The sequence below is a fragment of the Notolabrus celidotus genome, chromosome 16 (genome assembly GCF_009762535.1).
Source record: "Notolabrus celidotus isolate fNotCel1 chromosome 16, fNotCel1.pri, whole genome shotgun sequence".
Taxonomy (NCBI): domain Eukaryota; kingdom Metazoa; phylum Chordata; class Actinopteri; order Labriformes; family Labridae; genus Notolabrus; species Notolabrus celidotus.
The window spans coordinates 18,055,944-18,074,931 of record NC_048287.1 but is presented as its reverse complement, the minus strand read 5'-3'; the positions used below and the strand labels follow the sequence as shown (position 1 = coordinate 18,074,931).

At 39.6% G+C, this 18,988-nt stretch overlaps 1 protein-coding gene across 1 annotated transcript in view; it reads left to right on the top strand.

Moving 5' to 3' along the window:
• Nucleotides 1–7,848, top strand: part of trps1 (trichorhinophalangeal syndrome I) — a 124,721-nt gene extending 116,873 nt beyond the window's left edge. Inside the window, exons 11-12 of the mRNA XM_034704226.1 lie at nt 1,870–1,992; nt 5,853–7,848. Coding sequence (XP_034560117.1) covers nt 1,870–1,992; nt 5,853–7,442 — 1,713 coding nt within the window. The 3' untranslated portion in view covers nt 7,443–7,848. The remainder of the gene's footprint in view (nt 1–1,869; nt 1,993–5,852) is intronic.
• The last annotated feature ends 11,140 nt before the right edge of the window (nt 7,849–18,988 follow it).

Below are 18,988 nucleotides of genomic sequence, written 5' to 3'. Positions count from 1 at the left end.
CAATCTGGTAAAGGAACTTAAGATACTTATCTCAGTGTTCTTTTGAAAATTGTATAAGTTCTCCAACAACCACTATTCAAGAGTTCATTTTTTTTCCACAGCATTGCTTAGGTCATACATATGTATGTGTGTAAAGTAGTTAATTGTGCTGAGATCTTTCCAGCACATTCAACTGCACAAAAAATAAATAAATAAAAAATAAATAACCATCCAACCAGCCTAACCGTTCTGTCCCTCTGGGCTCTTCTGCTTGTTGCTGGCAGCGTGAAACAGATGCTTGGTGAAAGTTGCTGCTAGTGTCTCCATCTGTAGCTCTGAGACTACAGACTCCCTGATTGAAGTGTGGCACCCTTTTTGTAAAAGAAAGGAAGATGAATTTTTTTTTAAATGTTTTATAGCTTTTAGCACCCAGTGCATTGAGGCCTAGGAAAATAAGTATGCTAAACTCCCGGCTCTGCCATGAACATAAAACAACAAGAAGCCAACGCTGAAATGAAGGAGAGAGGGTCCCAGTGGACTCCAAGTCCATGGTGGAAGGAGAGAGGGGAAAACAGATTGGGACAACAGTAAAAAGAAAAAACAAAGATAGAGAGTATGGGAGAGGGGAAGATGACAGAGACAAAGAGGTTGTTATGGGTTTTTAGTATTTACAGGCATACACTATGTTTATTTATGCTGGTACAACAGTTGGGACATCACAGAAAGAGACAGGAATGCATAGAAAACACACTTCATTGGGGAAAAAACGATATAAATGATGTTTTTTTTTCCTTGACCATACTGAATTTTCAATCAAAAGAACCTCAAACTAAAGTAAACTGAAATTTAGACCAACAAGGAGGGGTCAAATTTACTAGATTAAAAGGGCAAAAATGAGGACTGAATAGGAATAATAATGAGATAAAACTCAAACAAGAGACAGAGTAAGTGAGAGAGATAAACAGATGGATAGACAGGGCAGATAGAGAGAGAAACAGACAGAGTCAGGGTGGAGAAAGATGAGGTGTGCTGTCCTCTCAGGGTCATAAAGGTGCTGAATGGGGCCACAGACTTAATGGGATGGAGAAACGTTGTGATTGGCTCATTACTGTGATGGAGCACGTTGCCACGACAATTGGCCTTTTCACCCCTCCCCTCTCCCCTCCTATGCGCACACTACTTTTCTATGCACCATTGCTCCGTGAACTGCAGAGGTGGGTGTGTGTGTGTGTGTGTGTGTGTGTGTGTGTGTGTGTGTGTGTGTGTGTGTGTGTGTGTGTGTTTGTGTGAGAGAGAGAGACCCACACTAATCCAGTAAAAGTCAAACACTTGGCTGTAAAGTACCTTCTGCGGTTCAGATAAACACCCAAACACTTTATGCGACAAGGTGAAAGCATAACTCATCTCTCTCTGCACGTCTTGTTGAGCAGTACTTGACAAAATTACTGCAGTATCTCTCACAGGATCTCACTCAGGCAAACACACCCGCTCATATTTAAATAACACACAACTTATTCAGCGCAACTAGATCATTCTCTTTCAATTTGGTGCTTTTATTAACCTTGTTCCATACGGAGAAAATCTGCATAGAGGAGAGCTGTGTTCATACGATTTCCCATTAGGCGTGATAAATGAGAGCACATCATCTTTCTGCCATCAAGACAATCTGTTTTTTCTCTCCCCCTTTTTTCTTTTCACTAACCCCAAATCAAATCATTGTTCTAAGTATGAAAAAAGGAAACGAATAAAAAACCGAAGTCAACATTTTAGAACTTTTCCCCCCTTTTTGTTTTGCTCTCTAAGGCATCCTCCCTTACTCTTTCAAAGTTTCTCAATCTATCTGTATTTATACTTAGTCTTCTAATGCATCCTGTGTTTTCTCATCCACAGAGGCGTAGGGGGAGTGGAGTCTTTTGTGCAAACTGTCTGACCACCAAGACGTCGCTGTGGAGGAAGAACGCTAACGGGGGCTACGTGTGTAACGCATGCGGGTTGTACCAGAAGCTGCATTCGGTAAGACATGGAGAAGTCAATGCACACAGATGCTGTGTCAGTTTTGGATGTGCATTACTCTGTAGATTATACAAGACATCTGAGATAAATGGAAATAGTTGCACCAGATATGGTACATTAAGTTTCTGTATATTCATGATCTCCTTTTATTACATTGTTCTTTCAAACTCATAAAAAAGGGGGAAAAAAGGAAGCTTTTAATGCAGAAGGAGAGAGAGAAAATTAAAATGAATATAAACTAGAGAGCATGCTTAGCTGTAGCTAACATATAAAAAAGTTAAACTATGGTGTTGAAGTTATATCCTCTCAAAGTAGACCCATATATGCGCACTCATAAATGTTAGACTGCATCCTGAACCCAATATTTTACAGTATTTTATAGACTCAGCATGTTTTAGAGTGCCCACAGGGTGGTTCTGACCACTAATTATCATTCCTCTTGTCTTGCCGATTAGCATGCATTGCAAATTAAACGGTCCATCCTGCAGTCAAATTCTTGTATATATTCTGTGAATCCCGCTGTGAAAATGTAATATTGTGGAAAAAGTATATTTGATTTGGTGGGTGCTGGGAGAGTTACAGTTCCATGGAGTGAGAAATATGATGGAATGAATCAACTTTACCATCTAAGCCTGAGGAAAGTCTATGGAAATCCCAAATTTAATTAGACTGCATGAATTACAGATGAGATAAAGAGCCAGGCTGGAATTTAGTTCACTTCAGAATATTAAGCTCTCTCACCTCAGATACGGTTTTATGGAGTTTAAGCTGATTTCACACTTGAATGTACCTGTTTAACTCGAGGGATTACAAATACAGCCAGTGTGAAACAAGCCTTAAATGTATGGATATATATGTGTTATAGATTTGTGGTAACATATTGGCTTGTAAAACTTCAAAGCTAACAGAAGTGTTCAGTGTAATAAATCACAGTGTTCATAAATGCATGACTGGGTTGAGCGTGTTACAACCCAGAGCACTGTACCGCAATTATCGAATGGAGCTTTAAAGACCTTTCAGGGGATGACAAGCCATTGAAGTGTACTCCTACCTGCCCCTGCTGTTGTCCCCCGGTTCAACCCGTTCATCTCATCTGCTGCTCCAATCACGTCCGGGCTCCCTCCACTCTGAACAATCTTCACGACAACCATATTTTATATCCGATAATAAAAGTTTTATACGCTCGACACACATTATTAGAGAGGATAGGAGCTAGTAAAACACTTCAGACTAAGAGAGGGGCAGGGAGGGTTATGAATAAAGAGGGAGGAAATGGCAGACATAAAGAGAGGGAGAGGAAGGCGGCGATAAAGAATGACAAAGAAAAAAACAAGGAAGGAAGATGAAGAGAGGGACGGATTGAGGTAAAGAGCGAGGAGAGGGATAATGAAGAGGGAGTGTGAAGAGTGAAAGATGGAGGAGAGCTGGAGGAACACAAGGGAGACGTCCTAAAAGATATGACAGGGGGAGAGATTGAGGGAGAATTGTGCGTACTGAGAGTAAGCCAGCTCAGGTATCATAAAGGTATAACATTTCTAGTCGTGTGTGGGTTTTTTTGTGGTTTCTGACTTACACTCAGCTGTGAACATGCTATTAATGTTGACATCTCACTCCTTGTGTATGCAGTAAATTAAGCTTACTATTAATTCAGATCTTAATGTTTCAAATACATGACTGATTTCTCTATTAAGTAATATTAAACCTGGCATTCCAGAGATCAGCAATTTATCTACTTTACAGAAACATTGCTGTTACACACCACTTTGACCAGTACACTTCGTTATAACATGGAAAGGTAAAAGAGGAAAGAACACATAAAAAGGAGGGCTTGGAGTGAGGATAAAGCCAGCTACACTGAACACAGAAAGCACTTTTTTCTTTTTCACATATAAGGTTTTCACAGAGGGAGAGGTTCACCACTATCAATCTGTCCTCTTCTGTTTCCCTAGAAAATTAGCGTCCATCAGTAGGACACTTGTCTGACTGTTTTGAGTATGCTTTATATTCAATTTGCCACTGAACAGAACCCTCCTTATGTTGTCTGGAATTAGGACACAGCTTTGAACTGTTTCCTCCATGGATGCAACCATTCCTTTGCTGTTGCTTTTTTTACACCCCTTAGTAGGTCCTTCTCTTGTCCCTGCACCAGCCCCCCCCCCACATTTCTTTCATGTCCCAGTCCGCCAGTTCCTCCTTTCTCGACTCATCATACACTGCACTTTCCAAATATTAATTTATCTTTTAATTTTTCATCGTCCTTACTTTCCCGTAGTTATGAACAAAAAACCAGAGCACCATAAATAATGAAAAAAAAGGGACAGATTATTGTTTGACATACTTTTGTAAATGTTGAGGCTGTCAGTTTTCTCGATGATAGGACTCACTGATATCTTTACATCAAAAGTGCAGCATAGCATTCCTTCTGAGTGGCAGACACAGGGCTGAACATACTGGCGCAGACATGACTATGAATACATACATGGGATGAAGAACCCAGCACTGATTCAGCATACATTACAAAACTCCTCCTCACTCTGTTCTTTTTCCTTTTCACACCTCTTTTCCAACCTTTCATATTCCTTCTTCATAATTTCAAACTGTCCTTCTCTTCTCTTATGCATGTTTTAATGATTTCCTTTCATCTATATAAAAAAGCCTCACAGCACTTATATACTTACGGACAAAGCAGGTGATTGCTCGGGATACAAAAGAGTTACATACTGGCGCATGCACGTGCATTACCACAGCGTCAGTGTTCCAGAGCCGTTCAGCATGCAGAGAGTCTTTTCAAAATCACCCTGCCTCGGCTCAAAAATTTTAATAAACTATGTTTTTTAATACCTGAAAAGCTCCGCTCTTTGAAAGCTGAATATAAATTTGTTTTAAGTTAATGTTCTGTGAAGGTCACTTTTATTATCTGTATTTAGAGAGGAGGCTTCAATGAAGTTGGTTCTTCAATAGTGAAGAATAGCAAGTCATTACTTTGAACTGAAGTGAGACACTTTAAAAGGCACTTTAAACCCAGCAGTTTATTTTACTTTCAGGAGAAAAAATCTGTGGATAGTTTGAGTGGAAATGTTTTTGACTGGTTGATGCATTTTTTTATTTATTTTGCATGTCTTTAGGAACGAAACATCAAAATGTTTTTATCGTCAAGTACTTCATTAATCCCGGTGAGGGACTGAATAAGTGAGAGGTGCTTTAGAAATGGTGTGGATGTTACAGAGCATTTTATTCATAGTAATTCTCCTTCATTATTTCCCTTTTTAACAAAAAAAAAGTGAGTTTCCATGTAGAACCTGTGCACTGCATTGGTCTCTGTACTTTGCTTTGAGAGATATATCTTACCAATAGTTCAGTGAAGGCATACAGTACGCTTACATGTCTGTGTGTGATCTGTCAAGAAAGTAAAAGTTTGGTCTTCAGAGTACAAGTCAGTTACATCAGATGTAAGTGCTCCCCCTTGTGGTATGGGCAACAATCACAGCCCCAGTAGTTTTAGTTGTAACATTTTTTTAAGCATGTCAGATAGTTATCATTCAGCAAGTCTGTATAGAGGCTAAGGAGTAGATTTAGGCTAACTTTTCCTGTCATTAGCAGTCATAGCTTTCATTGTTGACATGAAAAGTAGAGTGTTGATGTGTTTTTATACATCAATAAGTAAAAACAGGAAGTTTATTGGCCATGAGGTTAAATCAATTCTTTAAGTTGACATTTATTGAAATTCAAAATAATGCTGGGGAATGTATGGTTGATAAGAGATATTTAATCATACAATAATACCTATGGACATGAATCATCTTCACTTTCAATGTTCATGTTCACTAACCCCCTTTTTTATTCCTTTCTTTTTCTTCTAGACACCAAGACCTCTAAACATCATCAAGCAGAACAACGGCGAGCAAATAATCCGACGACGAACACGCAAACGGCTCAACCCTGACACGCTGTCATCCGAAACCTCTGCTCCCAAGCAGCAACGCATCAACAGTGAGGAGCGAATGAATGGGGAGGAGTCAGACAGGAGCTGTGCTTCGATCAAAAACCAGCAGCCCTCCCCTCGCTCACGCTCACCTCGATCCACTCAAGCCTTCCTCGCCAGTCAAACATTGGAGATCCACAGGCGCATGCCTCCGCTGCTCCTCCCTTCCCATCCCTCCTCCTCATTGGTAGCCGAGGGCAATGGGGGCATCTCTGAGGGAGGGATAACGTCAAAGATAGATGGAGGTAAAGGAGGAGGGGGATCAGAAAGAGGAAGTCCAATTGAGAAGTACATGCGTCCATCAAAACCTTCGAGTTATTCCCCACCTGGTTCGCCCATTGAAAAGTACCAGTATCCCTTTTTCTCACTACCTTTACCCTTAACCCTCTCACCTGACTTAACTCCTGAATCAGATTGGCTCAGATTCTGGAGTAAGTACAAGATGGCCGCCTCTGGGGTTCCTGGTAGCATTAGTAGTCTAAGCAGCCCTGGTAGCCTCGGGAATAATCCCCAATATCTTGGTGCAATGGTGACTCCAGTACAGCATCATCAGCAAAGCTACACAGTGCCTTACTGTGCCTCTCCTTACTCTCCTCTCCCTCCCCCTCCAGCTCCTCCTCACTATCCTCCTCCTCCTCTTCACTCCCAAACCTCTTCAGCAGAAAATGAGGCTCCCCTTGATCTTGCAATAAGACAAAGGGATACAAGTGCTGCAAGTGCACACATGTCAACAAACGGTGCAGAGAGGAGAAAGCGTGAGTCACCACATGCTGAGAGGTTGAGAGAGAACTGGAAAGGTGTCAAAGAGGAGGAGGAGAGGATGGATGAAGGAGGAAACCAGAGGGAGGATATAGGGAAGGAAGAGAAGGTTGATTTGACTAAAAGTCAGTCCAGCGTCCCAACAAATCGTGCAATGGTAGAAGTGTCCACGCAGGATGATCTGTCCAACCGTTGCATCCACTGTGGGATCTACTTCCTAGATGAAGTGATGTATGCCCTGCACATGAGTTGCCACGGTGATCAGGGACCATACCAATGCAGTTTTTGCCTCCATGTGTGTGCAGATCGCTATGATTTCACCACACACATACAGAGGGGCTTGCACAGGTACGCAGATAAAACGTCGCAAAACAGAGGACAAGTGCAAGAGGGCGTTATTCAGAACGCCACTGTGTTGTCAGAGCGAGGCAGTCAAAATGTGACGCCGGAGGTAGAAGATGAAGCTGATCACAGGGAGATCACGGATGAAAGCGATGACGTTGTAGGAGACTGTCATGAGAACGAAGCTAAAGAAGTTCTAGGTGATGAAAGAGTGGAAAAGGAGGTAACAGATGAAGAAGGTAATGACATGACAAACCAGGAACTGGGAAGCAAGACGGCATCAGATAGTAGCAATGATGTCACACAAACCCCAGAGATGAGTGATGCTGATTCTAAAGACTTAGTGGAGAATACAGAGAGTAAATAATCTCATGCCTTTGACTCACACAAACCCTTAAGAACGTGAAGAATAAGCTGTGTACCTCCTTGTTCCTGGAGGCTAGCTCATGTCAAAGTGGACCTAACCTGGGCACTAAATGGAACACATCCTTATGCTGGAAGCACTCGGCCGGCAAATGGTCAAAAATTATTGCAGGATCCTGCGACACTGCTGCAGGGACAGTAGTATTCAACATTCAAGAATCCAGGCATGCAGCTGAAATCACCTTTTAATAAACAGCCACTTCATGTGCTCTCCAAATAAGAGGATTGGAAGCTTGACTGAAAGTTGGACTGGTCTCATTTAGGATGAGTTTGAGGGGCTCAGCACTTGCACAGCCACCATACAGTAGAGCAAAAAAAAAAATCCTGGAAGCAGAACACTTTATCTGAATTGAATTAAGCTGGTCCGTTACGCACCAAGCTTTATGAACCCCAAACTTGTCTGATGTATCAGTTAGACTGTTTTATCTTGGTACAACCAGATCTGATCTGGTTAAAACTAATTTGTTCTGGTTCAGAGCATGTCCCTGACTGTTTTTCTCTGTACAAACGGATCCAAAACCAAAACTTTCTTTCCCTCTCTGAAACTGGTTAGGGATATACTAGTTTGTCCTTTCCTGCAGTCCATCTTGGGCTATCTTGGTACAAATGGATCTTCTTCTTTCACATGTGCCATGTTGGTTTTAAAACTGTCAATGCAAGATCACCACAGCTGCAAAGTGGCCCAAAGTGGAAGACTGGTTGGGTGTGGTTTTAACAAGACTCCTTGAACTTCTTGAAACCAGTTTGAACTGGTATAACCGGAGTGATTCCGGACCGAAGTGTTCTCTACATCCATTTGGATTAAACCAAGTGACATTATTTTCTACCTTCCTCTGTGCCATGATACTAGCTATGTGCCTGGCTGCCTGCCTAATAGAACAACCATCTATTAACCTGCTTAACATTTATATTAATAAAAATAATAATAATAATAATATGGTAATGATAACGGTGATGTTATAGTAAAATCAACATGCAATTTGCTACACTTTCCTATATAATATGTTATTTTGTAAAGGCAACTAATGCTTTCTTTTGCAGGAAATGGTACTATAAAATTTAGTCTGTTTGAGTTTTTTTTTTTTTTTTAGCTATTTGTTGTTTGTTTTCTTCTTGAGAATGTTACATCTTACACAAAATGGTACAGAAAAAAAGAGGGGGTTATGTGTATGTGCGCATTTGTGTTATTGTGTTGATATGTGTAAGTATCAAAGGATGTGTCCGTCCCCAATGATGTAAAGATATGAAGGCTTGTGCTCGGTTTTTCAGTCCTCAGGGGTCACACGTGTTGCACACCAACCCAGCGGTTACAAAGCATGTGCGCATCATTTTTACATGTTTAATGGTCTAATGGTTTTAGCATGTCATATAAGGTTCTCTTATATATGTTACATGTGTTAAAAGGTCAAAATGGTCTTAGTGTGTTACATGTTTTTCTGTGTGTCTTTTACATGTTGTTAAGCTACATGGTTTAATAGAGAGACTTAAGAACTTAGGGACTGTTTATTTCATAAGGATCAATTATTTGGGTTAACTGTTTGAACTTTTGCTCTGTATGGGGTCAGAGCTTCTTGCCTACAGTGTTTTATTAAACCTATCTCATATTTCTGAGATTTTGGTAGGTTACCTCTATGTAGCATGTTAGTGTGTTATAAAATGTGTAAAATAAGTTGCCTTGTCAATGAATACGAGCTGTTTCAAGTAAGAAATACCCCAAGAAATCCCAGTCACATATAATAATTCATTGAAGTCAAATGTTCATGTTGCTTTCCCACTCTTCCTCCCTTTATTTCCCTCTTTGGGTTCAAATTCAGTCTTTAAAACAAAAAAAAAGAAAACACCCCCCTGAAACCATTACTGAGTCTCTCTTTAAGCCAAACTTCACAGTTTTCAGCGTTTATTTTCATAATTGAGAGAGTCAGGTCCTCAAGTCTCCCTATTCTTCAGAGTGAATCAACAAAGTGGCCAACTTGCTTATTTTTGTAAAGAGAGAATCACTTCTGCAGCCTTGATGCCTTAGTTGCTAGAAAACAAACAAAAAAAATCACGAGGGACTCCTTTGAAGGAAATAATAATAGGCCGAAAGAAAATAAAAGATGGGAAGGAAAAGAAAAAGATATTTTTCTATGCCAAAAGATATGAATGAAAACTATTCCGCTGAGTGCCTGGTAACTTTTACATTTTTTTTTTTTTTAAAAGGTATGTTTATCTGTGTCAAAAAGTTTTGTACGTTATGAGTAATGTCAGGCAAAGTTGGGCAAACAGATTTCCATGTACAACATTATCAGTCTTCATTACTTGATTTCATATTTGGCATTTGAAGCCCATGAAAAAAAAAACACCTGTGCTTTTAAAAAATGAAAGTCCCTTAATATAAAACATCTCCATATTACATTTTACTTTTATGACAAATGTTTGGACATATGCCTGAGAGACTTTATATCAACCAGATGTCCCCTCCAGTGCTTTTAGATGATTTGACTATTATTATTTGATAAATAATAACTTGCTGTCACATCACTGTGTGCCCATGTTATGGTAATGGTAAAAGTCCTTCTCAAGTGTTACAATTTTAAAGCTGGCTTGGTCTTCAAAAGGCTTTAATACATCTTCTATAGAGAAAATATAATTATTCAGATAAATGTCAGATTTCATTGTTCTTTCACACCAGCAGTGAGATTAGATTTCTTTCTTGCAGAAATTCAGACAGTCAGACAAATGCTGAACTTTACACCAGAGCATTGAATTGTCATCAGCATGGAATATCTGGTTAATACCTCTAGCTTTTATGTTGCACCTCAAAACATGATCTCACGTGTAGATTCTGTGTTATGCTTTTACTACTCCTGCACAGTCTAAAACAAACTGTCTTAATAACTGTGCTGGATATGTCTTATTAAAACACTAAGGAACCTTTCAGTTTATTTATGCAATACAGATACACTTGAGTTAAATCACAGCTGTACCTGAGGAGAAAAGACTGCTCACTGCTGCAGCTTGAATGCAAATAAATCCGTCTTAGGCCAGAGATATACTTGCTTTTAACTATACATATGCATGCTGCACTTTACCTGCATCTGATTGGCACATCAGTGGTGTGGTGTATGTCCTTAAAAATTAACGCAACGAGAACGTAAAATGCAGTATGCTCTTGTACAGCAAGGGACAGTGTAGAAGTATGACAAGTCAGAACAGCAGCACGGACAACAGTGGCAGAACGTTTTTAGACAAGCTATTAGACCAATTCTGGAATCGTCCACATCTCTACAGTATTTGATCGACACTGCACAGCAACAACCGTGCTCGTCTGAGGATGTTTTATCTGTACACAGAGGAAAAACGTTGGAGAAATTGATTGTCTCTCACCGGGCTACTTAGACCCAGAATCAGCATAACAGTAACCTCAGCAAGTTCTGCCAGGACTATTGTTTATATCCCATGAATCTGGTAGTTGCATATGGCCTGAGCTCTCTGTTGTGTCCTCCCCTAGAGGATATCCTCTAGTAAGATGCGAAGGGCATAGCCAAGTATGTGTATTAACATGTTCATGACGCAGACGATTGTGTACGCGAATGCAAGGTTAAACAGCAAGTATATCTTCGGCCTTCCTGTTTACATATTCACATGCTAACAACTTGTCTGACATACAACCCCTGCATAGACAAGTGTAGGGACTCTCACATTAAACATGAAAGGCATCTCTGTACCATTTCTGTAAAGAGAGGCTCCTTAACTGCAAAGTAATATGGTTAAATTCTGAAGTTTTCCCTTCATGTTCAATTTCATTACTACATAAAGATTTGTGAAGTCAATTCAAAAAGGCAAATCCCTGAGTTCACTCTGGGTAATATTACGCTAATGTGTAAAGTGCTTAGATTTTGTGTGTTGCAGTTATGGGCATCTTTTTAAGGGCTGCTAGCATGATACAAACTGTTTACATTTGCAAATGTAGCTTAAAAAAAACAAAGGAATGAAGCAGTGATTTGTTTAAAGACAACAAAAGGAAGGATTGAGGGATACATGCTTGGATGGATGGATGGATGGGTGCCTTTGAAGAATATATTGGGAGAAGGTGGGAAAATGGGATCAAATGACTCTTGTAGTGGCTGATAAAAGAGGTTTACTTTATGTTTTCATATCATCCCTTCAGTTCTGTTTTGTTTGTCTCTTTACCTGCCATCAAAATCCCTTTGATCTTTCTCATCTGTTGTTTAATTTGACAAATAACCCCCTGTCAATCCTTCTTTTATCTCTGAACCTGCAGCTGTTCCCAGTCCCACTCATCTCCTCTGTACTACTCCACTTTTCTTCATTTCTTCTCTGGATTAAGGAAGTCTCAGTTGGTAGACAGGTGTTTAAATGGGAGTTAGATGTCATACCATGTTGCGCTTAAAAAAAGCAGAGGTTGACTTAGTTAACCCAGACAGACAGACAGACAGACATACAGACCAACAGGAACCTTTCTCCTTAAATGACCTTTGATTTTGTTGAATTTTTCTCCTACTTGAATGATCCCTGGGTTTGTTGAAAGATATTACCAGCGGTGAATTCTAAACGCCTGCTTGAAGCAAGTAGTGGATTTTCTCAGATTTAAGTTCTTTCACTTGCCAACAGGACTTATATATTAATAAAGATTCAACATGAATTTTCATACTGTAGAAGATGAGAAGTCTTTTGGTTAGGATTTTTGCAGGATTTCCTGGAAATATCAGGGCACTGATAACAGAAAGAATGAAATGTTTTGCCTTTTTATTGAGTCTGGGTGTACTCCTCAACCTGATGAACCCAGAGGATTTCCTCTTGCAACAAATTCTGATGCCAAAATCCTTCAGTGGTTTAACTTTGAGAGAAAATCTATTAACTGTTCTCACTGAGATGTAAGTAAAGAACACATTAAAAAGTTGTTCATGCTCACCTTTCATATTGTAAGTGTCCTGCCAAACTGTTTCCAGCTAAAATATCTTCCAACAGTTTCACCCATCAGCTAAATTATGAGTTACTATTAATGAGAATTTTGAGAGAACATTTCAGCTATTAATGTTTCAAAATAGGCAAATTTGTTAAGAAATGCAGTTCTGCAGGACACAACTGACCTTCTTTTACTTCAGTAATGAGTGTATGTTTTAGGTTTGATGGCATTTCACATCAGCGTTTACATTGGGGGGCCTTAACAAGTGTTTTAATTTTGTCTTTGTCAGAATGTGTTATAGAAAATTGATGCTGTTGCTTGCACTCCATTTATTATGTTCTTATTGCCAAGGAAGGGACAACACAAACACACACACAAAGACACACACCGTCAGTGGTACGGATTGAGTGTACATTTTGGGATGTACAGTATTAGTCATGGGAGACAAGGGAGCGAAAGGCCAGTTTAGTATTGGTCAGAAACACACATACTCACACACATACACGCACACATCAACTATGTACATTTAACCAATATATTTAGTAGGTTTTCTGATTCTATTAAGTTGAATGGCTTTTATAGAACATTTTGATTTTTTTTAGGTTATTTTCTCTCTCATGTTGTATTTTATTCTGCTACCTTTCTGTACGTTATTGTTTTTAGGTTTTATTTCATGCAAAAATGATATTTCAACAACATATTTTGACAGCCAAGAAAAAGTTTGTTACACAGCTAAACTTGAAGAATAATGTTAAGGATGATGACGATAATAATTAATAAAAGTAATAACATACCAAAAACTAACATTGAGTGTTATATTTATTTGTGATTTAATTTTGATTATGTATCCTTTATCCAAAAATATCAGACAAGCTGTGGCCTGTGCTGTGATTCTGGAAGAAACTGCAGACATTTGGAACACAAAGGCACAAGTGTGGTGACTATGGACTGAGCATCTTTGATTTTTTACACTTTCAGGACAACACAGGTGGAATTTTCTTTACAAAAGATTTTCAATAGAAAAATGTCCAGCCTCTGAACCCACCTCCGACTGCATTGTCTGAATGTAGCAAGGAGCTCCACTGCCAATATGTTTTTCTTCATAACTGTTCTATCCTCCAACCTGCCTGTTCTCACAAAATGGCACATCTTTTTTCATAAGAAGTAAGTTAGCCATAATGATATAATCGAAGTCTGTCTGTCTGTATATTGCTGACTACAGAGAAATGCAGAGCTGAAAAATTAAATTAACATGGAAGCCCCCAAAACTGACGGTCCCCAAATGACCACTTGAGGCTGGCTCCAAAAGTGAGTCAATTCCCATAGAGCCTCATGCTGAAATGCCAGACTTTACAGAAAAAATAAATACTGTTACAGCATCTTTACAAAAAAACATAATCTCTGTAGCTCATACGGATCCAAGTTGTTAGTCCTTGATTCCTCAGCAAGCACGTTCTGAGTAGCACCAGATGCACACCAGAAGCTGCTCTTTGCTCCGCTCTGCTGAAGTCTATTTTCAAAAGAGCATGCGTCAGGCTGAACAGAGCAGATCAACCTGGACAAGAAGTTTGACACAGAGCATTCAATCAATTTGAAAAAACAGCCTCCCCACCGTTTATCAGATTTTATAGATCCTACATGATCTTTAATAGTTTACATGTGGTTTTATGATCTCACAAGTCCTGTGCTTCATACTACAATAAGCATCCACAGCTGTTCCAGTAGGGTCTGGCTTGACCACGCGCACATGCTTGCTGTGGAATGAAGGACTCATGGTGATTCTTTGCCTGTTCAACTCCTGCAACACAATTGTCAACACAGCACCTGAAGATCAAGATTTTGTTCCACAACAAGTCGAGCAAAGTTTACAATCAAACGTTCTCATCTGAATTGCATAGTCCATGAAGTTCCACTGCCCTTGGAGGATGAATTGTAATTTTCATAGTAAGCACCCGACCTTGCCTGTTAGACTATCATCGAGTCAAGGGTTCAATTTCGAGACAAGACATATTAAACAATGGTATTCAAATTGAAATTTTCAGGGCATTTTGGACAATCCATGAATTTTCCTCTTGAGCTACTGTGAGGTCAAAATGTCAATTTGAAGCGAAGACAAACATTTCTATGATGATGTTGATTTTACTGACCCTAACACCTTTCCTCAGGCACAGCTCCCAAGACAAACTGAAAATTTAGATGCACCAAGGTCTACATAATGTACTTCTGGAGTAGGGTACACTCTGTGTCTTTTATCATATTTTACAGCCGCATCAGCCCATTGACAGAACTGTTATGACACAACAGATAGAGTTGGCAACTCAAGCAGAGGTTATTATTATTCTTTTTTTTTACCAACACATACTATGAAGAAAGGATTTGATATCCCATTTAAATCTTCCTCCCAAATCTCATTTGGGTCATAAACTTTGACAGATCTAATCCTCACAGCAGAACTATCTGTCAGAAGACAAAAGCTCCTTATCTTACCTCTATATTAAGCCCAGTATTAACAATTTATCCCTGTGTTCACACTCCGAACATTGATTAGAGTTGATTAACACTGCATCAGAGCCTGCAGCAAAATTATGAGGCAGCATTTAAATGTGTGTGTGTGTGTCTGTGTCTGTGTGTGTGTGTGTGTGTTTGTGTACAAGTGCGTGATGATTGGCTACAGAGAGTCCGTGTCCGACCAGAATATTAAACACCCTGGTGTCTACTGGAGAGGTCAACACACAGACATGTGCAGCTGCACATAATTATGGACCTGTTCAAGGCGAAAAAGGAAAATCCATCAAATGAATACAAGACAGAGAACTTCAAAAGGAATGTAAAAGCACACGCAACAGTTCATGGACACTTGTTTGCCGAAGAAGAATAACATACAGATTCGTGCCTACACCCACACACACACACCCATACACAGAATATTCCTGTTTCTTAGCTTCACACTGGAGCATCTCCTCTGTATGCATCCCCTGCCCCTGCCTGCCTGTCTGTCAGCCCACCTGTCTCTCTTTTCCAACATCTCGCAAACATCATTTCTGTTTATTGTAATTCATGTATATGTATGAGTTATCTACACTGTTGACAGAGGTTTGACTCTGTGTGCTTGTGTGTAAGAGAGCAACCGAGTAAGAAGCTGTGTGAATATTTGTGTGTGTTGTTTCTCGTGCATGACCAGCCTTGTTGCAGTTGTCACATTTGTGTGGGGGTTGATTGAGATGTAGTTTATATTTCATTTTCTGTTTGACAAAAATATCTAGAAAGGTCATAGATGGATGAATGGAGGGATGCGTGGATGGATGGATAGATTATATGTATGTATCTAGGATCTATCTATCTAGGATCTCTCTGACCCTCTAACCAATCTTGGTTCCTGCTGAAAGTGTAATTATAGCTCTACATGGCCTCAGTTTGGCGGCTGTGTATCATCAGCTTCACAGTGAGCTCCACTGCAGAGGGATTTGATGTGTAATCTCCTTTATTTCCTCTTTACTACTACTCCAGTTTCTGAAATATCCGCACATGTTCTCTTTTAATCCCCTATGTGCTTTTTTTCCTCTCTACTTTTCTTTTTCCAGATTCAAATATGCTTCATTGATGATGCAGAGCATACCCTATATATGACCAAGTTATTAGGTTGGGTGCAGTTTTCCAATCTTGTGCGAAGTAGAATCAAAATGAAATTGTATAAGGGTACACTTGTGCATAGCAATACTGCTGAGAGAAACTAAAAGAAGAGGAACCACACACATTGTTATATGCTTCAATATCTGGCCTTTTGTGTCACTAACACTAATACAGTATTTGACTGTGTTTAAGTTGAGTCATCAAACCTTGAGTCTGAATGGAGTCTCAAGGTCCCAGTGTTGATGTTCCAGTCTGAGTCCGAGTCACCAAAGAAGAATCCTGAGTCAAATCTCCATTATTATTGTTGTTGTTTATTGGGACAGCTGTGGCTCAATGGAAGAGTGGGTCTTCTCCTGCAGTCACATGCCAAGGTGTCCTTGGGCTAGACACTGAACCCCAAATTGCTTCCTGTTACATGGTCAGCTGTGTGTGAATGTGTATGAATGAGTTCGCTAATACTGAAAGTCGAAAGTCCATTTACCATTCAAAAAAGGGACAACCACTGTTTCCCTCCAAGCTATTCAATACATTAACCTGGACTGACATGACGTGTTGCATAAATGTGCACCACAGGTGTCTTAAGGGAATAGTATACAGTGGTATCACTGCAGGTTTCTAATAAACTCAAAATTACCTGCAGCCCACCTGCTATTTAACCGTCTTGGACTTAGTAAAATTAGATACTAATGTTACTGCTAGCTAGCAGCTAGCTAACAGTAACATTATCAACAGTGCAAGAAACTCTAGTGCCTCACTGACTTTTCTGGGCAAATTCTGGATGGATGTTTTGTAAAGTTTGAAGTTGTTTTTTTTTCTTCTCCTCCATGGCTCTTTTATGTTTCAAACATGTTTCACTGATCTTGTTTGCATTTGCTGTTAAATCTTTAAAAGAAAAAAAAAACAGTATTGGTGGCGTCTCTGTAAGCAGGAACTGTTGCTGAACAAGCCAGCACATGAATGCACACGCTGGTGAACACCAGACCAGCCCTTGCTCAAAACTGAAGACATTTTTAGGGCCTTTTGTTTGTACAAAAAAATAATTAAAAAAACAATTAAACAGTCTTCCTAAGTGAGTAAGTCCAGAGTCCTCATTTCCTCCCACTGAGTCCAAATTCAATCAATGCTCAAGTCTGAGTCCAAGTCTGAGCCATCAATGATTAAACTAGGAAGAGTCCATAGACTGTATAAAATATGGATGTAGTATCCGTGACATTACCCATCTGTCTCTGAAGCGCTGTTTTGAAGCTAATTGTCGGCGGGAGCCATATTGCTGCTCTCGAGCATTTGTGACGTAAAGAGGCGGGCTTTGAGCCTCCTAGCCAACAGCTACAGTTTTCACCCCTGTCAATCAAGTCAGCTGTCCCTCTCATTGGAAGACTCGTAATCTCAATATCTTCAAAATTGCTGCGCTAGAAAAAAATTCACCCCATACAGTGTGTGCGGATCAAGAAATAAGCTATCCAGACTACACTTGTCTTTTGTACCAGGCTGTGAACATGTTTATTTCTGCTGTAAAGATTGACTTTTTTGAATTGGAGTGTATGTGGTTTCCAGTACTTCCAAAGCCAGCTTCAAGCGGATCCTTGATGAACTGCAGTTTTTAGCACTTCCACATTGGACTCATATTTTTAGGCCGGAGGTTGCCGCTTGGTAGAGTCAAGTAAGGCTCAAGTCTGGGTCCTGGTTCTGAAAGCTTGTCTATCAAATGAGTACAAATGTCAAAAAGTATGACAATGCTTAAAATACATGCAATGTCTTAGAAATGTTTTTTGATAAATATATGAGTATTTTGTTCAAGGCAAGGCAAGGCAAGGCAAGGCAAGGCAAGGCAAGGCAAGGCAAGGCAAGGCAAGGCAAGGCAAGGCAAGGCAAGGCAAGGCAAGGCAAGGCAGCTTTATTTGTATAGCGCATTTCATACACAAGGGCAACTCAATGTGCTTTACATTAAAACATTAAAAGCATTGGAGACATTCAGAAAGGCATAAAAGAACACAATTAAACGACAAATATAATTAATCAGAAAAGAAAAGGAAAATTAGAAATATATTAAAAATTACATTAAAATTTGAATTTAAAGTGGGTTAAAAAAGATAGGAAGGCAGTGGCAAATAAAAAAGTCTTAATCTTGGATTTAAAAGAGGTGAGAGTTGGAGCAGACCTACAGCTTTCAGGGAGTGTGTTCCAGATATATGGTGCATAATGACTAAACGCTGCTTCACCATGTTTCGTTCTGACTCTTGGGACTGAAAGCAGACCAGTACCTGATGACCTCAAAGGTCGAGGTGGTTCATAAAGTAGTAGCAGATCAGCAATGTATTTTGGGCCTAAACCATTCAGTGCTTTATAAACCATCAGCAGGATTTTAAAGTCTATTCTCTGACAGACAGGAAGCCAGTTTAGAGATCTAAGAACTGGAGTGATGTGGTCTACTTTTTTGGTCCTTGTTAGGACTCAAGCAGCAGCATTCTGTATGAGCTGCAGTCATCTGATGGACTTTTTAGGGAGTCCTGTAAAGACCCCGTTACAGTAGTCTAGTCTGCTAAAGATAAGTGCATGGACGAGTTTTTCTGCATCCTGCTGAGACATAAGTCCTTTAATCCTTGATATATTCTTAAGGTGATAGTAGGCGGACTTTGTAATTGTCTTAATGTGGCTGCTGAAATTAAGGTCTGAGTCTATGACTACACCAAGGTTTCTGGCTTGGTTTGAACATTTCATCTGTGCAGATTGGAGCTGAGCAGTAACCTTTAACCTTTCTTCCTTGGCTCCAAAAACAATCATTTCAGTTTTTTCTTTGTTTAACTGAAGAAAGTTCTCGTCCAGTCATTGATTTGTTCAATGCATTTACTCAGTGTTTGTATGGGACTATAATCCCCTGGTGATATGGTAATGTAAATGTGTGTGTCATCTGCATAGCTATGGCATTTTATTTTGTTGTTTTTTATTATCTG